Raw genomic sequence first — 25,812 nt, forward strand, 5'->3', positions numbered from 1 at the left:
GGTTACTTCTTTTGTTTTTTTCACACTTTTTAATTGTCATTCAACCTTATTGTGATACACCCCGTACCACTACTTGCATTTTGCTATATCGCATCCACCTGATATCTGAATTAATATATTAATATTTTTGTCATATCACATCCTGTTCAGGTTTCTACTACGGGTTACGTTTTGTTTTCTTGCATACTTTTAAACAAACATATCAATGACAAAATTATTTCTATTAAGCTATCGAAAATTCACGGCATATATACTAAAATAATGAACCGTTTCAACAAAAGAATTGAGACCTCGCAACGCGGGCTCCAAAATTTTCTAGTTAATCATTATAAACAAAACTAATATACCTCTTAACTTTTTTTTTTTTTTTCTCTTTCCAAAAGTATCCTCTACAGTCTACAAGACACCTAATAAAGAGGTAGACAAAAACAATATTTGCTAAAACAAAAACCAGAAAACAAAACAACACAAAATTTGGTAAAACAAAACAAAATTTAAGATGCACAATCATTGGAGCTGGGGGATGCTGCTGCTAATGGCACTCTACTTACCGCTAATCACACAACCATCAAAGGCTAAGGAACTCAGGCCATCAGATCATGGACTAAAGGCGGACCCACCACAAGCAACCCCACCTCAAATGTCATCATTCTTTGGCAACGCCACACAGCCATTGCCAGAGGCCGCCAAAAACGACAGCGATCCGTCGTGGACTGCCCAGCCTGTTGGTGGTTCAAATAATGTTAGGAAAGTGTTGATTGTTTCTAGCTTGGTTTGTGGCATTGCTGGCGTTGGTTTATTGGTTGTAGCTGGCTTTCTGTTCTTACGTCGAACTAGAAGAAATTAATGATTTGTTATAGTGCTAGCCAGCTAATTAATAAGTTTGTCCTTCTTTTTTTTTAAAGTTTAATAGCTATTATAGATTTTAGTTTATATTTTTTTATTTAATGTTGTTTAGATGTGGAAAAAGCGGACACTCAAATAATTGTTGAATTTATATGGTTGAAATTGAAATACACACTTTCTATTTTTCAATAGTTTATTTAAGATACAAGTCGGATGATGTTGAGTTATGTCATTGAGTCCGAGCACTATTTGTGTATTAATATTAAATCCGTATCAGTACCGATATCCTTTTGGAGTTTGAAATGATTCCGGTATCGGTATTAAAACTATTATGGCTCAAATACTAGTAATTGTGTCAGGATTTTGTCCTGATTTTCGTGGAGCTTTTACCGGGTGGGGCGGGCGGGGGGAGGAGATCGAGTAGGTCTATGGTATCCAGTCTGGATACCTGTGATACGGCCCTTGCTGTTCTAAAAAAAAATAATAATAACAAAGTCCAAGACACAGATGATACGTTATTTTTTTGAAATGTGTGGATCATTTGCTCGCAACAGAGGATTTAATTTAGGGATAAGTATCATGGAATGTAACAAACTTTGAACGAATGTCTATAGTAGGAAATAACTAAAGTTTTGTGTATTGTTTGTAAACAACTTTAAAAAATAGCCAATTAAATGTGTATAGAGGTGCCACTTGTCTGATTTTAATTGGTTGAATACATTTTCTTACATACAATAAACATTATTTTCGAGTTGTTTACATACAATACACACAACTTTAGTTATTTCCTACTATAAACATTCGTTCAAAGTTTGTTACATTACAAGATATTTATCCCTTTAATTTACGTTGTCTTAACCAGGTTCGCGCTCAATATCTAGTCGGAGGAAAAATCCCTTACTAAACCATCCGGAGGCACGATATTTAATTGACTGGAAGACTTTATTTTTCACCCATTTTTGTTATTGTGATATTTAAGTTAATCCTTATTAGATTTATGTAATGTTGCATCGAAAATAATTGTTATAACCAATAAATTGTTAAATTATCTACATGGATGTGTTTTAAAATATTGATGATGATAACTTTTTTAATATTGTTGTGAGTTTAAAAATAATGAAAAATTTACCTATATGTCATATATATCATGCGTTATTTTATAGTTAAATTGCTAATAATGTTAACATGACATAATGTCCAAGTATCCTGGAATGTAACAAATTTTGGACGAATGTCTATAGTAGGAAATAACTAAAGTTTTGTGTATTGTATGTAAACAACTTTAAAAAATCTTTATTGTATATAAGAAAACATACGTGACAACCATATAGAGGTGCCACTTGTCTGATTTTAATTGGTTGAATACATTTTCTTACATACAATAAACATTATTTTCGAGTTGTTTACATACAATACACACAACTTTAGTTATTTCCTACTATAGACATCCATTTAAAGTTTGTTACATTACAAGATACTTATCCTCATTCTAATATACTTAAACACAACATATTTATTATGGATTTGTTGGTAAAAAAGGTTTTCCTTTGTAAGATAATTGTTTTTAACTAAAGTGTTTAAATTTGATACATTAATTATAACGAAAACGGTAGCCACACGTTGCGACGGCGGTGATAGGTGGTGGTCGTGGTGAGCGGCTGTAGCGGCAGTGATGGTGGCGCCGGTGTGAGTAATGGAAATTATTGATGTAATGTGACTATGATGTATAATACATTATGCAATAGAATGTGTACATTGTTTAAACAATATTAAAATTTTAAGTTCAATATTTCAAAAATAAATTTGTTTTATATAATAATATATTATAGATACTTATAATCGCAATTACTTTCTTTCAATATCATTTGCATGTATTGAAGTCTGAAGAGGTAGGGGACTGCGTCATCAAAATACACATCACGATTTTCGTACAGATCTTACGAATTCGTCTTTTTAATTATTGTTCTTTTAATGTGATGGATTGTTCTTTTTTAAACATTTTAATGAAGTTTTTATCTAGATATTAGATAAATATGTTAATCTAACAAAACTATTAATCTATTTGTGATGATGGTAAGCAAAAGGAATCAAAAGATCGAATTCCCTTGCAAATTAATTGTGGGAAACGACGTCCACGTGAACACATCTTTTCAAGCACTACGTTAGGCATTAAATTTGCGTCCACTCCGAATTAACACTCATAACTTCATATCAAGCATCTTGCAGTTATTCATATCTTTCAACATCTTAATAAGCAATTAAGTTAACTAATTAACTAATTATAATGGCAGACTGGGGACCCGTACTCATCGGTGTAGTACTCTTCATACTTCTCCAACCTGGACTTCTTTTTCAGCTACCGGGTAACGGCAAACCCTTGGAGTTTGGAAGCATGAGGACTAATGGTAAGGCCATCGCGGTTCATACCCTCATTTTCTTCGCTCTCTATGCTATCCTTGTTCTTGCGGTCCATATCCATATCTATACCGGCTGATATTGTTTGGACTCCACATTAATAGTACGTGTTGATCACACCTTCAGGGTGAATCAACTAATTTTGATCCAACAAATGACATTTTTCTTGTAGTGATTTGATCAAGATAATTGTATCTTTTTATATAATATATCTATCTATCTATCTATCTATTAATCATTATTCGGACGTACTGTAAGGATGTAAACATTTTGTTTGTTGTGTAAGCGGATTTGTTTCGTGTTGTATGAATGTGCTAAGTGTGATATCTATATACTCCGTATAACATTTACACTATAGTGCTATTTTCTTTAGGTTGGTTCCTTATTTTTTTTTTCTCTTCATGTTAGAACCTAATTTTAGTCCTGATTATTCTTGAAAAGTTGAAAGCATTAATGCACATGCAATTGATTAATATGGATGATTAAAACCCGGCCTACCCCTTGTTTGGATTTGGATGATGCCCATGTATGTATTTAAGAACAAGCTAGTCCTATTTATTTTATCATATCACATATGTTCACATCCTCAAATCAAACCAGTGTTTAAATACCGGTACGTACCGGCCGGATATCGGGTGGTATCTCGGTACAACTATCCCGGTATTTTATTTGATATTTTCACTATTCAATACCGGCCGGTATTTCCGGTATTTTCCGATATTACCGGAATAGTAATATCGGTATTTTGATTTTTTTTTTGAATTTTTTTTAAAATTATTTTTTTGTACTTTAATGTTATGTTTTGTTATTTGTAAACTTTAAAACTTATATTTTGTTATGAAATACATATGTGGTATTATTTTTAAGTGAATTGTACTTGTATTTTGACTATTTTCATTAAATTGTAACAATTTTTGTAGGATTTCTATTAAAACAAAATACAAAAATTAAACTACTGTGCCGGTACGTATCGGCCGGTACACCGGTAATACCGGTACTAGGTACCCGACCGGTACGACCAAAATACCAGTATTTAAAACATTGAATCAAACACTCGTTTGTTTACTGGTAAAATCCAAGTCCACTAGTTTAAAAAGGTAAACTTCAGAATAAAAAAAAAATATTTAGTATAATCACGTTGTGCGAAAAAGAAAGGAAAGAAAAAGAACCCCAAAATATATATTTTTGTGCCAAAAGGAGATAAAAAGGTTTCAAAACAAAAAGATTTGGATGAGGGGAAATCACGCTTTGATTTTATTTATTTATTTATTTACTTTTGGTTACTTGACCCGTTTTTTGAGTCGATTACTCTTTGATTGATCACCCGCTTTGAAGAAAGTTTGGAGTCGTTGCGGATGAACCTCGGTGGTCCATCAGCCTTCTATTATCTGGCTTTAATTTGGTGACATAGTTAGATGATGGGCTGGATGGGCAGGGCAAGCAATATTATTGGTTATATGTTCTTTTTCTCTTTTATTGGTATTTTACAAATTACAATACAGTTCACACACAACATGGGCCCGTCAAGTGGATTAAGCAATGGGCCAAACCGAATGATTATTAGAATTTTATTTATAGAAGTTGGGTGACTTGGGTCATGTTTAATTCGTGCAAAACCACATCATTTTCCAAAATTTAGAAACTTAGTTGAAGCATGCATCAAAATAGTAAGGGTTTTGCTACAGCCTCCGAGTTAAGATACATATACATAAAATTTAGATATAGCCTTTTTATATGAAAGATACAAATTTTTTATTCACCTTAACTACAACCCGTGTTTCATTTCCTACTAATAATATATACTTCAAGTAATTATTCGAAAAACAATATACTTGATCAGTGACGTTCAACACTTAAACCCGTTTCCCATATTTGCAAAAAACTTTTGATTAAACTCATTTAACCCCGTTGATCAATACGTTCTAACATTGCCCATATTGAGTGACACTAGGTAATTAAAGAAACTTGGGATAGATAAATAGGTCAAATCACAAGGTCAGATGTTTTTAAAGTATGATGCCTTTATGTTTACCGATCTGTCTTCAGTTGAAGAGGATCAACACCCATGGACCCGAATCACGTCCGTTTGTATTTGGGTTCACAACAAGTCACAAAACGGAAAACACAACTTTTGACCTTAATGCTCTTATAAACTGAGATCCAATGAACATAGGATCCATATGAGATAAAAATATATAACCATACTTTGAAACAAGCTTATTAGCCTAGGGGTACATGTGTTGCCTCATCAAACAAAAAAGTTGTCAGTTCAAGCCCCGTTGTAGACAAACGGAGTAATATGTAGGTGTTGTTATTTGTTACTCTCAAAGAAATACTTGAAAGTTGAAACTATATGTGTAGCTGAAATAAATATTGAAACTCCATATAGGATCAAAACAATGAATATATGACATGAGAAAACATTTATTAGCTTATTACAATACTACGAACCGATCCAATATATATGCAAAATAGTATGATACCGGAAAAACTTACGTTATGAAAACAAGGCTAGAAAGAAAATTCACCATCTCCAATAACAACAAAAACGTATATAACCGAAAGCCTAATTAGCTTAAAGCAAGAAATTAATCATCACGTACGAATGTGAATACCAATAGCTACAACCAAGATGGTGTAAATACAAAAGTACAAAACCGCATGAACTAGGATCGATATGCCACTAGTGTACATATTCCCAAATTCTATTACTCTTGTCCTTGCGGGTAGTTGAAATAGCAGCCCAGGGGACAATAATATAAACATAACCACTGCTACAGCTGCAGGTCCCCAATCTGTATGCATCTTCTACTCTTTTTTTCGTATGAAAAAATAACGGTTTATACTGGTAGTGTGATCTCTGACAAGTGTGTAAGTGAGAGCGCGAAATGCAAATAAGTAGAGGGGACCAAATTACTTGGTGAGGAAGGGAGGGGATGCCAAACTTCAAAAGGAAATAAAGATTGTAGAAATTAAGGCATGGAGGCAAGGTATGGTTTTTTAAAGAGGTAGTGCTTTAGCTTTATGTTATAAGCTTCTTTTTTCTTCATTAAGAAAACAATAATTGATCCCTAGAGTGTTCCTTTTTATTGGCTTTTTAAAGCAGAGAATGTGGTGAGAGATATATCCTTAGGGATTTGTGCAAAGAAAAGATTAAGAAAAAGCAAAAAATTTATGTATGTGTAAAGTTAGATGGCTTACTAAGTGATATGTATCATGTTTGCCTGCTTTTATTACTAGTGGATCTGGAAAGGTAGACTCCCCAAAAGTATTAGTATGACTAACACACATCATCTTAAAGTCATAAAGAGGTTTGTAATTCAACTGGCTCTGATTAACTTAAGAATGTAATCAAGCTTTTTTGTTCGGTATAATAATCTTCTTTCAAAATGCAGAAAAGAAGCCAACCATGTGAAGTTGTAAATTACACTTTTCGTCCCTGAAGTTGGCAGCTTTTGCACTTTTCGTCCCTAATGTTTTTCTATTACAGTTTTAACCTTAAAGTTGGCAGAAGTTTTCAGTTGACGTCCCTTGACCTCACGGTGTTAAGTTTCAGCCGTTAAGTCCCACACGTGCAAAACACGTGAGGGACTGAAAGTGCAAAACGTGAAAAGTTCAGGGACGAAAATTGAAATTTACTTTATCAATTGTCATCATCTTCATCTTCTCCGGCTGAGTGGGCGGAAAGTTCGCCGGATAACTCGTTTATTCGAATTAGACCACGAAACCACCACCAAACTTCTCAAAATTAATTTCCGCACGAATCCTAACCAAAAGATTTTAGATTCAACACTTGCCGGAAAATGAAGTAACAAGGCAAGTGAAGAAAAATTACAGACCGAATATGGAGAAGAAGAACATGAAAATGGTGGATATCTGAACCACTCTTCGACTCCCCACGTGTGTTAGAGCCAGTAGGCCAACGTTTTCATTGTATTAAAAAATGTACATGCATTTAGTGTGTCAAAAAATACGTATATTTGGAAATTTGAACTATAAGACATGAACTCTTACACTGATGCATTTGTAACCCATTGAAACTTACATTGTTATTTAACATTTATGGCCATCAAGTGTTGTAAACTTACATTTTAAACTTAACGGGTTTCATATTTTGAGTTTTCCGGCAAGTGTTGAATCTTAAATCTTTTGGTTAAGATTCGTGCGGAAATTAATTTTGAGAAGTTTGATGGTGGTTTCGTGGTCTAATTCGAAGAAACGAGTGAGATATCAGCATTTTAAGTTTTCTGGCGAATTTTCCGACGAAAGTCAGCAGGAAAAAAAGAAGATGATGAGAACAGAAAAGTAAATTTCAGTTTTCGTTCCTGAACTCACTACAAAAAAATTTTCATTTGTCCACGCTTTTATTGGAGTGTAAACAAATTAAAAAATTTGTCACGCTTTTTTGTGTGTAAAAATATGTAGAAATATTGTGTCCACGCTAACCGTGGACAAATGGGGTGTGGCAAAATAATTATGAAAGTTCACACTAAAAAGTGTGAACTTTTAATTCTACACATTTTTTAGTGTGAAGAAATTTCCACCCACTTTTATTTCTATATATTTTTACACACAAAAAAATGTGACAAAATTTATAATTTGTTCACACTCCGCTAAAAGTGTGGACAAATGAAAATTTTTTTGTAGTGACTTGTCATTTTTTGCAGTTTCAGTCCCTCACGTGTGTTGCACGTGTCCTACTTAACGGCTGAAACTTAACGACGTTTGGCGAGGGACGATGATTGAAAAAATCTGTCAACTTTAAGGTGAAAATTGTAGTTTTTTCACTTAAGGGACGAAAAGTGAAAAACGTGCCAACTTCAGGGACGAAAAGTGTAATTTACTCTAATTTAATTAACCGTGGATTAAGGTTAGGACGACAAAGGTTCGATTTTTAAAAGTGAAAATACCTAGAGGTTCTAAGTTTGAATTTCAGAAGAAAAAAAATATACCTCTTATGACCACGAAGACGAATTCGGATCACCAATAACGACTGCGGATCGATCGCCTTGGAATTAGCGAGTCAGATAACTAGGTTAACAAAAATAAATAAATATAAAAGGTTAACTAATAACTATTGAATAAGCCATTTGTCTCTACTTCAAAGAAAAACAAAATATAACAATTAGATACCCCGTCATATTTGCCGGCTTAAAATCATAGTCACACAAAACGTTGCTATGTAAAATAACGTATGCTTTACAAGCTTGTTTATGTCTTTAGTCACTAAATAAGGCTCCCGTTTCTATATCTTCTGTACCATTCACAATCTTTGAGTGATATCAAGACACCAAAAAAAGAAAAAGAAAAAAAAAAAAACAGATGGCAGATTGGGCACCGGTTATAATAGGCGTGTTGCTGTTTGTGCTGCTAAGTCCTGGTTTGTTGTTTCAGCTTCCGAGTAAGGGACGTGCGGTTGAGTTCAACAATATGCAGACTAGCGGCGTTTCCATCTGCGTCCACACAATAATCTTTTTCGGACTCATCACCATCTTGCTCATTGCAGTTGGTATTAGCATCACCATAGGGTAGCCCTTCATATCAGATCAACTTCTATATTGTGTTCAATGTCTTGTTAAGTAAAAGTTCTATTTTTCTCCCTTAATTATTTGTTTTTGTGTTTCTTATGATTTCTCAGAATATCTATGTATTATAGATTTGTGATATATACTACATCTAAACTAGTATTAGTGTTAGTAATCTATACTTATAAAAGATGGAGGGTTGTGTAAAATGAGGTCTGCGACATACATCGGTTTAGGGAAGTAATCTGTACACCACCAGTACATCACTAAATATGTCTTATAATCTTGTATTGTACAATACTGTAAAGCACGTTTAACGTCCAATTGTATATTTGTATACTGCTCCAAACTGCAAGCCTAGGCGTGCTCATATATCTAAAACTATAATATTTAGTATCAAATCACAATTTACACATGCTGCAGATAGTGGGTGTGTAAATTCCAAGATCAGATGCATGATCTGTCATATGTCGGGTCACTTGGGTGGGTTGACCCGTTCTGGTTCTCATGAAAGAAATATGGCTTGGAAGATAAAACAAGTAAATGCCTGCGCATAGTTCTGGGGCAAAAAGATGGTTGACATTTCAAACTGGAATAACAGATGATGCCAAAATACTGACTACTACATATCCTCCATTATGTATGCTCATTATTCTGTTTGTATCAACACATTTCTAGCTAGTAACTTGATTAACAGGCTCTCTATATTCTCTCCAGACTAGTTGTTTAATCCCCTCGGCTTCATGATAGTCTCCACGCTGCATAACAAAACATGAAAACATGTGTTACCAACTTATTATGCTACAGTTCTGATAATATGAAGCTAGTCTAGAACATTAATAACAAGCACTCAACACAGGTTAACTCACTTATATGCTATGAAGGTTAAATCAGAGAGGGCAAAACGGGGCAGGTCAGGTAACTAGTTGAAAGACCAAAACGGGCAATTTTACATTCAAGTCAAAAAACAGATCATATTGACCCATCAAAACACTACAATGTTAACTACAATCACTAGCTCATAATCATACAATCAAGTGATCAATTGAATATCTGATAAAGGTTCTATCAGGAAGATCGATCGATGTAGCCCTTATGGACGTCTGAACTTGGGGTGTGCAAAACTTTGACAAATTCATGATACTAACAAACCATACCAACCTATATGGTACGATACAAGGTACAAACGCTTATGGTGCTCCTAAATCTGTACTAATCACAACAAAAGATCGATTTAGGCATGATCAGTTTCTAAACCGTTTTTCCGTTAAATGAAAATTTTATAATAGAAAAGTATAGCCCAAAGTTTGACTTAGTTCTCAAAAAAATTCGAAACAAGTACTACATACCAGCACTATACAATCATCAATATCCTGTTTTCTATAGTATTTGGTACCTGCTCATAGTTTTGTTAGAAGGTAATTTGTACACCAAATATATTACTTCGTACACCAAAGTTATATTGCAATCTACTAGTACCATTTGCTTTAACTCGTCTACATATTTCAATACTTTCATGTCACATTTATGTACAAATTAACTCTCTTTTAGATAATTACCTTTCGATTTTTTAAATTCAAAACATATATTATATATATAAAAAAAGAGTAGAAGGTAAAGATTGTTAGAGTGTAATAACCTGAAACAAGGTTGGTGGTGGGACAAAGAACAAGGCCAACCAAATATGTCAAGTTAGAAACAATACCAGCCAAATAAAACAACATTACCAAACCCACAACCAAAGGCATCAACAAAAAACCTATCACAAATATTACTGATCCAAACATCATCATTGCAAATGATATCCCTATAAATATTGCCGCAAACCCAGGTGGGGATACTTGTGGCGGCCGTAATGGTGACGTGGCTGATGACGAGGCTGATGATGATGTTACTACACTAGTGGGCCCAGAGATAACTGTCGGAAATGGGATTGGAAGCGGTGGTGAAGTAAGTAGGTTGATCATTAGATAGTAAAGGTTGTAGAGGTCATGATTTTGGTCATTATGTTGGTGATTTCTCATTGTGTTTTTTTTTTTTTTCTTTTTAAAGAAAATATAAATATTTTTATTTAGGATTCAGGAAAGAAGAACAACATGAAGTACGTGTTGTGATGTTGGATAAGATTTGGGAAAGTTGTTGGGAAATGGAGAGTGACAAGATAAGTTTTCAGACAACATCTTGCAACTCCAAATTTGGTATGTTAGTGTAACTCAGTAACAAGATGATCGACGGTGAGAAAAAAAAAATCAACCCAAAAACTATTAAAGGGCAAGCAAATGGATAAAACAAACTTGCTACATCATGATTAATAGGTTTTTATTACGGAAAATGATTAATCAACCTAATTTATATGTTTAAAAATTAACTTAAAACTTTAAAAATTTGACATGTGTATTCCTTAATTCTTTTTTCTAATCTTGCCCCATGATTTTTTCACATGTCATCATCTTACGATTAGACATATCTTTAGTCATACCAATTAGGTTGATTTATTACTTTAACTTACAATCGTACTATCGTAGTCTATACACAACCTGACAACCGTATCATATTTATTAATAATTAATAAATCTAATACTCTATTACTGTGCATTTTAAAGTTAAAGTAAAATTCTATAGCAGATTAATAAAAATGTGCAATACAAGTACGAGCTCCTAGACCACCCTTATCGGTGAACTTGATAAGGGATTGAACAATATAATATTAATAAAATTAGAAAATGACAAAAATCACTCCCACGATCTAGCTCTCAATCCAATCTGAGATTGTTTCACTAGATAACATTTATTATATATTTATTATTTTATTGTATATAATTAATTATAAGTCTTATTAGTTTTTCTTTAATATCTTATATCTTATAACATTTATTAAAGATGTAAAAACATAATATTCTTTATTTTTCCGTTACGAATATTTTGACATAAGTATTATTAAAAACGGAGATATTTGAAAAAACGTATTTTTTTGATAAAACTATCTGATTTGGATTTATGTTTAATGAATGTGAAATATTTTTTTTAATTATTTTTTGTGATACTTTACATGACTATCATAAAAGTAATTTATTTATTTTAGTTTATACTAAAAAGTTTTAATATTAAAATAATACATCATTTTAATATAATAAAAAAATGATTTAGGTTGGGTTGTGGATGAGAGTGAAAATTTGAGTTAGATTGAGTTTTATAAGTGGAAGAGAGAGAAATTAATTTTTAATTGAAGATTAGGTTGGATTAGTTCACTGATGTGGGTAGCCTTAGGGGCAAGGGTGTAGAACCAAACCATTGACAAATTGGCAAGTTTTTATCCAATAAGAGATTGCAACGTGGACTTGCCAATACGTAGCCAATTCATAATAATTGCTTACCAAAATGAGTGATGTAATGACATTTCTCTCTCTCTCCCCCCCCCCCTCTCTCCACCCACCCCCCCCACCCCCCCCCCCCCACCCCCCCCAAAAAAAAAAACCTACCAAAAAGATTCAATTTAATTTGCCAATGCACATGATATAGGGAGCCAACGAGGCAAAACAAGCCAATAAAACTTGCCGATCAAATAAGCTGATTACACCCTTGTCCCTTTAAAACATGTAAATTTTTTTAAAAAAAAGATTACTTAAACTTTAATATTTAAAATTGACATATATGTCTTTAAAAAGTCAACTAAATAACTTTTTTCTTACGACAAATTTTGACTTACATTATTTTTTCATAAATCTAACTTTAATTAAAAAAAAACAACTTAGTTTTGTGAAAACTTTAGTTTTGAGAAAACCTTAGTCTTTATTCTCATTTTAAGAACTTCAAATTTTGATTCAATCTTCTGTCCTGGGAGCATTCTATTAAAATCATAGTTTCAACTTATATTTTCAAGTCTCAAATTTTTAAATACCATTCCATTTGTTAATTAGGGATTAAGTCAATTGTATACTTATCTCTACAACAAATCAAACCACCCCCGACCAACAAAATAAATAAATAAACAAAGAGTTGAAGAGTCCAAATTGTCCTTCAATTTTATTCATTAACTTTAAAGATTAAAGTCCCCTAAATTGATCTAACTTTATATGTAAAGTCAGATCAACTTTAGCAATTAGATTAAATTCAATGGTAAAGATTAAAATTTAATGTTTAAAGTAGCCCGTCAGGTTTTATGATGTAGTCATTGGCCCATAAGTGTAATCTGGGCTTGCATCTCCGTCAGTGAAAAAGGTAAAAAGACATAACTTTCGTTTTTTTTTCTTTTCTTCTTTGTTCGAATGGAATAGCTTTTATATCTTGTTTGCCTTTTTTTACATACTCAAACATCACGATTTCACTTGTACATCATTTTAAGCCGTGTTTTGTGTACTTTAGCTCCAAAGGTATCAAGGTATTCTAATTAACCTGCAAAATACTAATGCGAATAATAAGACTATCTTTATCGGTGAACTAAAGTTTGGTTCACCCAATATTATATTAGACAAAATTGAAGAAAGAAGCAAGTGGTCCTCGATCCGATCGAATTGAACGCTAGATTGGCATAAGAGTTCATGGATACATGTTTCCATTTCAATGGATCACCTTTTAATAATTCATTTAATAATTTAATGACAATATTTTAATAGTTTTATTGTACATATTAATAATAATAAAAATTGGTTTACGTTGGGTTGTAAATGAGAGTGAAATTTTGAGTTAGATTGGGTTGTATAAGTGGAAAAAAGAGAAATTAATTTTTAATTGAAGATTAGGTTGGATTGGTTCAGATAGTCTAAGTAACCAAAAATCAAAATACACAAATTTCACTCGAAATGTATACAAGTAAAAAGTATCAGTTATAAAACTATAATGTGTTAATGTATAATTTAGTTCATATCAATTATTAGCTAATTTATTTATCGAATATTTTATGCCTTCAGGATGGACATCTACATAATGGTGATGATGGTGTAGATGGATATTAAACGATCTGATGAAGTGCAGCGAACCATGATTACATGATCCATATTAGAGATCGAATAACTCAAGAACTAATGCAAAATGCTATACTTGTTTTAGTTTACCAGTTATTTTGGTTATTGATCCCTTGATGCTAAAAACTGTATCTTTTGATATCTAATTTAAAAATCAACTTAATTGTTAAATGACTTCTGTTTGATTAGATACATTCGACAGTTCGGTCTTCTTTTAAGGAAAAAAACAGTTAATACACACAGTATACTATAGTTTATACAAAATTCATACACAGTATATAATTTATACAACAAACGTTATTCTTTATTCAGACCTTCTGACCAACATCTCCAGTTGAGACATGGATTCACACTACATACAATTTACATCTTAAAAACAAGTGCAACACTTGTACATATATGACACATATATATATGTTAGGGGGTAATTATGCGTTTCATATATATTATCCATCACCAGATGACCCTCACTGGAAGTTGTGGCTGTTCAGCGTCACTAGAGTCGTCACTTTTATCATTTATCCTTGCTGCATTTATCTGTAATCACTCAAAAAGGATAATGCATAAAAAACGGGTGTCTGCAAAGTTGATATATAACATTCTAAGCTGAAGTTGGTAATATATTTTCGTTGTTTAGTCTTACCGCCTGTATCATTGAATCGTTCTCGTTCTTTAGCTGCATATTCTGTTCACACACGCAAAAAAATTATTATCAGTTAACGCCATAGGTGGACTTCCAATATCAAGCTTGATTTCTGTGTGAATTGGAAAAAGCCATAAAAGCATGGGGGAAAAATCCTCAATTTAAGCTGGAGTTCAAATGAGTAGTGTAGCAGAATAACAAAAAAAATAAATTCAGCCTTATATGTTCTGACTTTTGAACAGAATAAACTAGAGGGATTAGAACTTGACTTGCAGAAATTCATAGAGCGGATAATTGTTAAAATTACATTTTGAATTCCTTAAGCTACCTTTTTTACGCGGATTTCAAAGTTTGTAGCGACATATGTAAGTAGTTCCTCTTACAAACCTTCTAACTATTAACTACATTTGAAAGATACAAGGCCCATTAGAAAGGGCAGCTCCTGCCTTCTAAACATTACACCGGTATAATATTGAAGATTAGTTCCAGTAATACACCATAACCTATGAAGGTAATAAGCATACCTTATCTTGCAGGGCCTTCACCATTTCCATTTTTAGCTGTGTCTGCATAAACCATGTAAGTCATCATATAAATTATCTGTATAACTCATCTTAACTACTGAAATTACAACATTTCAATCTTAGCTGTTATCATTAACCTTTGAGTGCAACCTCATATGATAATTGGTGATTTAGTGCAGTCTTTGTGCATGTCATCATCATCTTTAAGGGTGGGAAAATGGCTGGTCATGCAGGTTCAGTAATAGGTCAAACGGGTGATTATCTATGGGTCCAAAACACTTTCTTTGTCCAGAATTTTACATAAATAATCAGTGGGTCATATATGGTTTGAATATTAATGTAATCTTTCAGTAATAATCATATTTTCGTTATACTTACATTCTAAGTTTAGTAGTTTACCCATTTGACACGTTAAAGATAAAACATAATCCTGACTTGACACCTTCATATATAAATGGCTCAGTTTGTCACATCTTAGATGTTTTGTCAACCATGAAACAAAAATTTCAACTAATTAGCCAATTAACCTTTCTCATTTTGATATGTTGGAGAGCGGTATCCAAATCATGTTCCAGCTGATCGAGAGCAGTAGCATCTAGCATGTTCATGTTTTCCTCTTTAAGTTGCCTGCGTAGAATTCAAAAACGTCAAGTTGAACATACCAATTCAGTGCAAAGTGTGACCTTGACGTTTTGTAGTCTTGTTACCGATGGATAATTCCTGTCAGCTCATCAGCATTATAGACATCCCTGTGTTCTGAAGGAAGTTTCTGCACCAAAACTTGAAAGATAAGGTTCCACGCATTATTTTCTGTAACAAAGTTTTATTACACTTTTTACAACCTAAAAGGTTGGGGGGTTCTAGTCTCATTTAGAGGCGGAGCCATAAATCTTGTTGGGTGGGATCGTAGTCAATATTAACAATGTTTACGGATATAATCTGGGGGTTTATATATAGGTTTAGATAGATTTTATATCAAATTACGCTAGAATAATGGTGAAAAGTTTTTGTTCAGTGGGTTTGACTACACCCTCTTGGGTGTATGTAACTCCGCCCATGCCTATTGTGGATATCTGCCTTAAAAAACAGAATTGATTGAATAATGTACTTTTTGGTTGGTAGTTAAACAAATTGCGCATCACTTATTAGAGACATGGATGCACTGAAGATATATTTTTTGAGGTGTATTTATATACCTCTTGGACAATTCCAAGGGTTAATAGCCCCCTCTTCTTAAAGCTTTGGTAACGGGTTAGAATCCCAGTCATGCTCCTTCAAAATTTAACAAATGAAGTTTTAGTAGCTCGACAATAACCAGACTGCTAAATAGAATTCACACACCATTGTGTAGGTTCCATATAAAAGGTATCATGACATCAAAAGGAAACAAGCATAACAAACAAAAGTGTGCCACTCGTGTGGGAAAGAGGTTTACATTGATGTACAACAATGATTTATGCTAATAAAGCCTCTTTATAGCAACCCTGTTTTATGCAAACTAGAAATAGGGCTCACAAACATGTTGTGTTCGGGTTAGTGGTTGGCGGGTTGAAAATACCCAAACCGGAGATTGGAAAACGCATCCCTAACACACAACCTACCAAGCCAAACCTAACCCGCCACCGTGATTAAAAAGGGTTGGTTGGTTGGTTTCATGGTTAAACACATCAACCAGGATTGTGGGTTGGTGGGTTCAGATGTTGTTTTTAGGTCAAACAGATAGATTGATTTCAGGTCAAATAGTTCATAAGATTTCAGGTTGTTCCGAGTTAAATAGGTTTATTTTAGGTTAAATGGTTTTGCATGTTGACCCGCTCGTTTTAGCGCAAACACGTCGGTTAGCCTAGTAGATATATTTTATAAATTTCAAAATCGACAAACTTGGTCTAGCCAGTATACCGGTTTAGGCGAACGACCAGTTCGACCCGTTCATATCTCTATAACCACCCCCCTTCCTTTGCCACAACACAATATTACGCGTTTTGCCTGCAAGCGCACGCTATTTATTTTTGACAATATTAACTATGGAGTTATTCCTCTCATCTATAGACAATATGCCCCAAAACGTGTTGTGTTATATAAGGCATATTATGTTGGTTATATTCAGGATCCCTTTGTATATTAGCGATGTGTGCTTTCATACCCTCTCAACGCCGTTGAGTTATGCAGTGTGCCATCGCGCCACACACCCTAACAATCGCAAGGGTTGTCGGCAAAGTCGTGAGCTTACGGACAGAGCAAACGATAATGTGTTGTGGTAGGACGAGTTTTACGCGGTTTAATTTAGTACTCTTGTTCCGTTTTCTTTTTTGGGCTCATGAGGACCTAGTAAGTCTAAGTAAATTCCTTGTTAGATGAATGTTTGCATGGTTTTTTTCATATCACTTGTTGGATTTCTAGTCGGAGATAGGTGTATTATTTTTTTACATTTTTATGTTGTTTAATATGTTCATTATGGTTACTATTGTATATGTATTGTCGAACCTACATTAAAGTATGTTAGGTCGCATGTTTGCTACTCTTCTCTACTCTATATGTAGTCGGGCGGTACTCAGCAGATAGGTATATCTTCTTTTTTTCGGCCGATAGGTATGGTAACTAAACTCCTTATACTTTCCGACTTTTACTTCATTGTGGTCGGAGGTCTTTATGGAAGCGGTCTCTCTACCTTTGGGTAAAGATAAAACTGTATACAGCTCACCTCCCCTATAACCCGCTCAGAGATTGGGTCCTGTTGTTGATCCCGTAGTTTATAGCTGATCAAAAAGTTGGTTTTTTCTTCATCCGTAACTATTTATACCTAGTCATCATTAGACAATTTCAAAACATGGTTTAGTGCCATACCCTTTTACTATTATGGACGAACTTTATGGAAGAGTAATTAGCCAATTAATTCTCATAAACTATTCCATTAATTAGGTGTTTTCATATGTGGAGTTTGTTCACATATACTAGTGAGATATTAATTAAATTATCATGCTACAATATACACACACATATATATATATTAGTGTTCAGGCTCATCTATTGGACACACATATATATATATTAGTGTTCAGGCTCATCTATTGGACAAGTAGTTTCAAGCTATATAAATCTTATAGTAATTGTGAAACAAAAAGTGTATGACCAATATCACAACTTAATGAATACGAAAACTAAAGAATAAACATATGAAAATTAACTATATACAAATATTGATTCCAGTTTACCTTTTTTTTTCCAGCTTTAGTTAAATAAAAAGAGAAACAAAAATTGTATGACCAGTATCATAACTTAATCAATACGAAAGCTAGAGAAAAAACATATGAAAATTAACTCCATATACATATTGATTCCAGTTTACCTTTTTTTTTCAACTTTAGTTAAAAAAAAAGAGAAACAAAAAGTGTATGACCAATATCACAACTTAATCAATACGAAAGCTAAAGAAAAAACATATGAAAATTAACTCCATATAAATATTGATTTCAGTTTACCTTTTTTTTAAAACTTTAGTTAAATAAAAAGAGAAACAAAAAGTGTATGACTAATATCACAACTTAATCAATACGAAAGCTAAAGAAGAAACATATGAAAAATAACTCCATATAAATATTGATTTTAGTTTACCTTTTTTTTTTTTTCCAACTTTAGCTAAATAAAAACAGAAACAAAAAACCTTTTTGGTAGTCGATCATAGCTTCTTTTTTTTTTACCGTAGGTTTTTTTAATAATTAAGATTTTTTTTATTAAAGGCCGGTCATTTTTATTAAATAAATATTAAAAAATAGAGGATTAATAAGGAGGAAGTATTAGGCTAAAGGAGAGAGATTGGGGGTGCCAAGTGTACCCCCAACCTACTCTTTTAGTTATAATATTATATATATATATATATGAACACGTTACCAGCGTAATGTGGCGGTTTTCATGGAGGTGACGGTGTGGTGGTGGGGGACGGTTGTTGGTGGTAGTGGCAGCGTCGAGTGATGTTAGATAATTATTGTAAAAGTAATTGATTTAATGGGTTAATGTGATTTTAAAAGATAAAGGGCTAATATTGTTATATAACTAGTAAGGGTATTTTAGTTATTTTCCCCAATGTAACTTTCAATATGAAGACTATTTTCTTTATTATAGAAGTATAGATATATATAGAGAGAGTATATATTGTAAAACACATACTATCTTACTTCTATTCTTAAGTTACATGGATGTTTGAATAGCACACATAACTCTAAAAAAACCTATTAACCCACCCTCACAAATGCATAAAGTGGGACTTAAGCACACACACACACTAACACACACACATATATAGAAGTGAATATAGGGTTGTTAGGCACCCAACTTAGGTAAAAAACCTCTCACGTACTAATTTTTAATACATAAAAAACATGGGGCCCAATCATTTATTCAAAATATTAAAAAATTAGCATGTAAGAAGTTTTTCACCAGAGTTTTCGATGCCTAACAGTCCCATAGGTATAATGGTTAAATGGCTAAATTGTTTACAGAAAGTCATGTTCAAAATCTATTGGGGCTTCGCAAGAAAAGGTATGTAAACCAATGAGGTATGTTTTTATCAAATTGGATCTCAGATGATATGTATATACATGTACATCAAATACATGATCATTAAACCCATTTGGTTTTAGAACAAGTGACGAGTTAGGGAATTTTTTCGGGAAACTGATGGAGGGGATGTTTGTTTGGAAACCTGGGATCGTAACTTGATTCCCGTGGTATCGGACTTTTACTTTTTGAGCGTGTGGGTGGTTATCACTCATGTTCTGTAAGAGTACGTGGACTATAACTTCCAGCATACTATGCACCTTAAATGTCACTACTAGGGTTCAAACCATTAATATTTTTCTTTTTTGAACAACAAGTGTTACATGTTAATGATTTGAACCCGAGCATTGACATTCAAGTTAGGCAGTATGCTAGAAATTGAAACCCGCACACTCCTACAGAACACGAGTGATAACACGTTTTAAACCATTAACATTTAACACGTCATTCTAAAATAATAAATAATAAATACATGATCATTGACCATCAACATGAATTCGTAAACAACTCCATAGAGATAATCTTTGAATCATTACTACACCCAAGAAAACATACTTAGATTTTCAAGATTATTACCCGTGGATATAAAAAATTATGACAAAATGTCCATGTTATGTAAATATCTCATAAAATGTCTATGTCATGTAATAAATTTTCAAATCTCGGTTATTGAATATACTTAAGCAATCAAAAACTTACACGAGCAGCTAATATAGAAGTCATATATATTTGGATACATAATAAAATCAGGATTTGAAAGTTCATTGCATAACATAGACATTTTGCGAAAATCTTTACATAATATAAACATTTGGTCTTAGTTAGTTATATCCACCGATAATAATCCTTACCTTTATTGAAACACATGGAACTTAGTTTTCAAATTTACAAAAGAGTTTCAACTTAAGAGGTTAACCTTAATGTTCTTTAGTAGAGTCTAGGTAATATGTACGGATTTCAGTGATTAGTTAGTCTACACTTTTTGGTCATAGTCAAATCATTCTTCTTTTTGGATCAACAATATTGTTACAACAAAATACTCTAATTGCAACCCCATACACAACGAACTAGCTACATATACCACTTTGACCAACTCTGCATTTTGGCAACATGGCCAATTTTATGTGAACACCCAAAGTATGTTTACGTGTTAAAATTACATATGTGGAGACAATCCGAGAATCCCGGGGGCTGTGTTGCTTTCCTAGAGAAAATCTCGTGGTAAAATCTAAAAACTTTATATTGAAAACAAAAAAAATTATCAATTTTCTAATTTGTTGCTAAAAAAATATTCATTTTCATAGTTTATCAAAGATCCTGAAATTGAAAAAACTTATTGTACATTCCATACCTTTAAATGAAAACAACTTAACTTGTTTTCAAACACTATGTGACCTTTGAAAACTTGGAGGTTTAAGATTCAAATGTTGTTAGTACATAAATTAAGAAATTGACCATTTTCTTTCTTGTTACATCTAGAGCTTTATCTATTCGGGTATATGGCTATAAATTAGGATTCAAGTTTGTACGCGTATGATCAATTAGTCCACTAGCGGGTGATACCACAATTAGATTAAAGTAGGGTTGGGTATATGGTTGTGTAGTAGATGCTATTAAGAGTGTATCAGTAGTAGTGATTGCATAAAGGTAGTTTAGTGTTGAGTTGGCATTGTATAGATGAAACTATGCTTACCAAAGGATAATAACAACATCCAATCTTGTCAAAGACGAGGTACGGATAAGTGAGACAGAAAGACCCCTTCTAGGAAAACCTCCCACAAAAATGTATTATATAAATAAATCGCATGCAAGAGTTAGTATGTGTAGATGTTTGGATATAAGTAAATAGTATACATCGCAACAAATAGAGAGGCAGAGGGAATAGGATGGCATGAGGATTGCTGAGCCCCTAACTAATAAGGCCCAAGTTTTGTGAATATTTTACGGCCCATGATTAATTTTCAAATGTCAATCCCCCCTCAATAGTTCATTCTTTTATTAGTTAAACCAAAGCCTATTATAAATTAAAAAAATAATAATAACAATAACTAACAAATCACAAGGGGGCAAGAACAAACGTGAATCAAAGGTTCAAAGGATCTTCACAAGCATAATCACACTCACTGGTGGTTCCTTTTCTTTTATTCTTTTGCTTCCATTTTTATTATTTCTTTTGAATGGTATATTGCTTCAAATTCATTTTTATCATATGAATTAAATTTACTTAAAATTTGAGAATGAATTAGTTTTATTTAAAACATGAGATGAACGATGAAACAGTAGTATATCTTATGTTAAAACTAGTAAGGGTTTAGTATGTACATGTGTATGTAAATTACGTTTTTTTTTCAATTGTATGGAAAAATCTTTTATCTAGTTCAATTTATGTAATCTTTGCAATCTATCCGGGTATATGTGGTAACCATATAAGCTATATAAGTTGTCACTGGTAAATTTTTATTAATCGGATATATAGAATGCACAAGATTTGAAAATTCATTACATACAATGAACCGGATCAAAATTTCTTTCGTACCATAGAAAAAAAAAACTTGAGTTACATGCACTAGTAAATATTTCAAATGTAAAATACTGTTGCAAAAGTAAATAATTGTTTCATTGTTGCAGTAATAAAGAATTGTTATTCGTATGTTACAAAATCACTATATAGTTTGCTATAGAATAGACTAGGGCGGACAGGGCTTCCGCAAGAACCTCCCCCCTCTTCCTGGTCAAGCCCCCGTCAACTTGGAATCCTGACGGATAACATCTACATGTGGGCATATAAAAGGTATTTAAACCTATAAACATACGGAATATGGATGCATAAGGACAATAAGAGAGAAAGATTTGTGACATCAAGTGTTTGTGTGTGTAACTATAGAAGTAACATGACATATAAGAGAATTATTGTTTAAAAATGTAATTGTGACAAAAGGTGTTTGGGGTAGTTATATGTGCTTTCCGTCTTTATGGCTAAGTCGTCTAAAAGTGAAAAGATGACTAACCCTAAAAGTAAAGCGCTTCATGTACCCTATGTTCATCTATCGTAATTCTAATCCTTTTTTAGTATTACAAGCCATGTCATTGGACATGCAAAACTTCTTAAGGTTTATTTTAGTTCTAATCTTCCATCTAAAGTTTGGTATACATCTTTCCTGCAAGCCGCCGACATTCATAGTCTCCACTATCCTAAGTCAATCTATTGTTCAAATACCCAAACCATCGCATCCGACCTTCTCTCGGCTTGTTAGTTATTCTTGCAACTTCGAATCGTGTGATAGAAACTCCAATCACATATTTCCCCTTCATGTCTACTTGCATTCTCTCTACTTGCATCCTTTCTCTTATCGAATTCGCACTATAGATATTCAGTTTTCTCATTCATGATGATAAATTATACTTGCAACTTCGAGTCCTCTTATAAAAACTCCCGTTCTTGATTTCCCTTTTGTCGCTACTTGCATTCTCTCTCTTATTGAAGTCACATCGTATATAGTCAAACTTCTCTTTCATGATGATTAAGGCATTTTCTTTTTAAGTCTCCTACCACAACTCTAGCCTAAGTTTAGCTCATTTGTAGTTTTCGCGACAAGCACAATATCCTTTTCTCTCTCATGATGATAAATTATACTTGCAACTTCGATCTGTTATAAAAACTCTCGTTCCCGATTTTCCCTTTGTTGCTACTTGCATTCTCTCTCTTATCAAAGTCGCACCGTAGATACTCAGTTTTCTCTTTCATGATGATTAAGGCATTTTCTTTTTAAGTCTCTTACCACAACTCTAGCCTATACTTTAGCTCATTTGTAGTTTTCGCAACAAGCATAGTATCGTCAACAAATATAATGCTCCCATCCCACTCGACAATAGCTCATCAAGAATTAGAGTAAAAAGGTATGGGCTTACGGATCCCTGGCGTAAACCTACTTCAATTAGGAAAAACTGTGTTTTCCACTAGGTTCTAACGTGAGTCTTTTCCCCTACATACATATCTCAGAGGGCTTTTATGTATCTTTTTTGGACACTTTTACATTTAGGTTTAGCTCCACGGGGGATCTATCGAATGCTTTCTCTAGGTCTTAGAAAGTCATGTAGAGGTCTCTTTGTCTTTCCCATTTTACTTCTCCATGAGGCTTCTAATGATGTGTATTGCCTCAGTCACGGACCTTTTTGGCATAAAACCGAATAGGTTCCATAATACCTCCATTGTACATCTACGTCTTATCTTGACTACTCTTCCTCATAGTTTCATGATATGACTCAACAGTTTAATGCACTTGTAGTTGCTACTACTTTAAAAGTTACATGGGCTACAACAAGTTCAATGGCATTAAAAAAGGATGAGATAGAAACAAAATGAAACTAGGCCAATGAAACTTTACTTACGTGTTCTTTGAGTCTCTAGGACTAAGTCGCCTAAAAATGAAAAGATGACTAACCCCGAAAGTAAAGCGCTTAATATACCTCATGTTCATTATTCTAATTCTAGTCCTCTGTGAGTGTTTATTAGAAGACATGTCATAGACAAGCAAAACTCTTTTAAGGTTTGTCTTAATTCTATCCTCCCACCTAAGTTCTGTATACCTATTCCCTCCAAGCCGTTACACTCGTTGTCTTCACCGTCCTAACTGGATATGCTATTAGTCGTCTCTTCACATGTCAAGACCATCTCAGCCGACCTTCTCCCTGCTTGTTATTTGTACTTGCAACTTCAAGTTGTGTTATAAAAACCCACTTATGGATTTCCCCTTCACTGCTACTTGCGTTTCAGTTTTCTTTGTCCCTATGACTAATCCATTTTCTACTAAAGTATCCCTTCATAGCTCGAGCCTATCGTTTAGCTCATTTGTAGTTTTCGCAACAAGCACAATATCGTCCACAAATATCAACCATGCCTATTCGGCAACTCATCAAGAATTAGAGAAAAAAGGTATGGGCTTACGAATGATCTCTCTCAAGCCACTTCAATTGGGAAAACTACATTTTCCACTAGGGTTCCTACAGGCGTCTTTGCCCATATACATATCCCGGATGGCTCTTATGTATCTTTCTCAAACTCGTTTCCATTTAGGTCCATTAGATGAGCTCTTGGGGGACTTTATGGACAACTTTCCCTCGGTCTTAGAAAGTCATGTCTAGCTCCCTTTGTTTTTTACCGTTACTTCTTCATGAGGCTTCTACTTTATCACGAGGCTTTTGATAATGTGTATTGCCTCCCTTTCTGACATGAAACCAAATAGGTTCTTTGATACCTCCATGTTACATCAAAGTCTTATGATGACTACTCTTTCCCATAGTTTCATGATATGACTCGATAGTTTAATGCAATTCTAGTTGTTATTGCTTTAAAAGCTACATAGGCTACAACGGATATAATGGCATTACAAAAGGAGGATATAGAAATAAAATAATACTAAGCTCATGAAACTATAGAATAGAGTTTTGGCGGTCCAAAATATATTTCAAAAATAAACACTTACCTCGAAAATGTTTTCATTTCTATGCAATAAAGCAATATGAGATCCAATGACCCAATTTATTAAACCCAATTTATTAAATTTTGACATAAACTAAAGATCTAACATACATTGTCTTAGTTGGGTCCAGTATATTCCTTTGATTAAACCCCTCGAAAATAAAAAGCCTCTTGTCAATAATTGAACTCAAGACCTTAGGTTCAGGTTAAAACCCTCCCTAACCTATCCTAAGGCACACTAATAGTCAACCCGCCTAAGTAAGTTGGTTATGTTACTCATTATGTAATTCCACATTTTTAATATGTACCTTTTGTGAGAATTGATTTTTTTCAAACATGCACTTGTGAATTTGTTGTTATATGTTATTATAATACATATATTCATATATATACACTTATATTTATCTTCAGTTTTCGTAATGCTATTAAAAATTGTAATAATTTAAAGGGGTTAAAACAAACAAATAAATCCTAAAGTATAACTAAGATAAAAGCTATAATTACAAGCCGTCATTTGCCACCTCCTACCACCACCGGGAGCCGCCACAAAGTGTTCATAGACCGTAAAAATAATTTGACGCTACCGCATGTCAAATATATACGGCTTTGTAAATATCAAATATATATTTATACAATGTGATGAAACTTAAAAACAGATAAAAGTCATGTTTATTAGTATATCAAGACAAATGTTTCAAGGAACTTGCCATAGGTTGTGGATGTAGGTATTCGATATGTGTAGCCGTGTTTAAATCAAGAAGTTTTAAAATCCCACAAACAAAGGATTTCATGACATTTTAAGGATTTGAAATCTTGAATTTCATGGCATTTGAATTTCAAAACGAATAAAATCCTATAAATTCCA

General features: G+C 33.2%; 5 protein-coding genes across 5 annotated transcripts; 2 read left to right on the forward strand and 3 right to left on the reverse strand.

Annotated features, from left to right (window-relative positions):
* Positions 1-368: 368 nt before the first annotated feature.
* LOC122606151 lies at positions 369-1,020 on the forward strand. The gene has a single exon (XM_043779112.1). It carries the CDS (start codon positions 500-502, stop codon positions 845-847), a length of 348 nt encoding a protein of 115 aa, XP_043635047.1. The 5' UTR covers positions 369-499; the 3' UTR covers positions 848-1,020.
* A 4,614-nt stretch (positions 1,021-5,634) lies between these two features.
* LOC122605887 lies at positions 5,635-6,312 on the reverse strand. Its single transcript, XM_043778843.1, has one exon. The coding sequence runs from the start codon at positions 6,064-6,066 to the stop codon at positions 5,857-5,859; it is 210 nt and encodes a 69-aa protein (XP_043634778.1). The 5' UTR covers positions 6,067-6,312; the 3' UTR covers positions 5,635-5,856.
* Positions 6,313-8,366: 2,054 nt separating this feature from the next.
* Positions 8,367-8,927, forward strand: LOC122603915. The gene has a single exon (XM_043776768.1). The coding sequence runs from the start codon at positions 8,584-8,586 to the stop codon at positions 8,791-8,793; it is 210 nt and encodes a 69-aa protein (XP_043632703.1). The 5' UTR covers positions 8,367-8,583; the 3' UTR covers positions 8,794-8,927.
* A 419-nt stretch (positions 8,928-9,346) lies between these two features.
* LOC122603914 lies at positions 9,347-10,950 on the reverse strand. Its single transcript, XM_043776767.1, has 2 exons — positions 10,426-10,950; positions 9,347-9,544 (listed from the first exon to the last, which is right to left on the reverse strand). The coding sequence occupies exons 1-2, from the start codon at positions 10,808-10,810 to the stop codon at positions 9,528-9,530; spliced, it is 402 nt and encodes a 133-aa protein (XP_043632702.1). The 5' UTR covers positions 10,811-10,950; the 3' UTR covers positions 9,347-9,527.
* A 3,105-nt stretch (positions 10,951-14,055) lies between these two features.
* LOC122604767 (MADS-box transcription factor 18-like) lies at positions 14,056-16,182 on the reverse strand. Its single transcript, XM_043777636.1, has 6 exons — positions 16,111-16,182; positions 15,622-15,683; positions 15,442-15,541; positions 14,915-14,956; positions 14,391-14,432; positions 14,056-14,284 (listed from the first exon to the last, which is right to left on the reverse strand). Exons 1-6 carry the CDS (start codon positions 16,180-16,182, stop codon positions 14,201-14,203), a joined length of 402 nt encoding a protein of 133 aa, XP_043633571.1. The 3' UTR covers positions 14,056-14,200.
* Between the last annotated feature and the right edge of the window lie 9,630 nt (positions 16,183-25,812).

Source organism: Erigeron canadensis, chromosome 6 (genome assembly GCF_010389155.1).
Source record: "Erigeron canadensis isolate Cc75 chromosome 6, C_canadensis_v1, whole genome shotgun sequence".
In the NCBI taxonomy this organism is placed as follows: Eukaryota; Viridiplantae; Streptophyta; class Magnoliopsida; order Asterales; family Asteraceae; genus Erigeron; species Erigeron canadensis.

Excerpts from the sequence above, each read along its gene's own strand:
- LOC122603915 (XM_043776768.1), top strand. The coding sequence starts at position 8,584 with ATGGCAGATTGGGCACCGGTTATAATAGGCGTGTTGCTGTTTGTGCTG.
- LOC122604767 (XM_043777636.1), bottom strand. The coding sequence starts at position 16,182 with ATGACTGGGATTCTAACCCGTTACCAAAGCTTTAAGAAGAGGGGGCTA. Across the intron at positions 15,542-15,621 it reads CTGACAGGAATTATCCATCG|GCAACTTAAAGAGGAAAACA; the intron begins GTAACAAGACTA and ends AATTCTACGCAG. Across the intron at positions 14,433-14,914 it reads TGAAGGCCCTGCAAGATAAG|AATATGCAGCTAAAGAACGA; the intron begins GTATGCTTATTA and ends GTGTGTGAACAG.
- LOC122606151 (XM_043779112.1), top strand. The coding sequence starts at position 500 with ATGCACAATCATTGGAGCTGGGGGATGCTGCTGCTAATGGCACTCTAC.
- LOC122605887 (XM_043778843.1), bottom strand. The coding sequence starts at position 6,066 with ATGCATACAGATTGGGGACCTGCAGCTGTAGCAGTGGTTATGTTTATA.
- LOC122603914 (XM_043776767.1), bottom strand. The coding sequence starts at position 10,810 with ATGAGAAATCACCAACATAATGACCAAAATCATGACCTCTACAACCTT.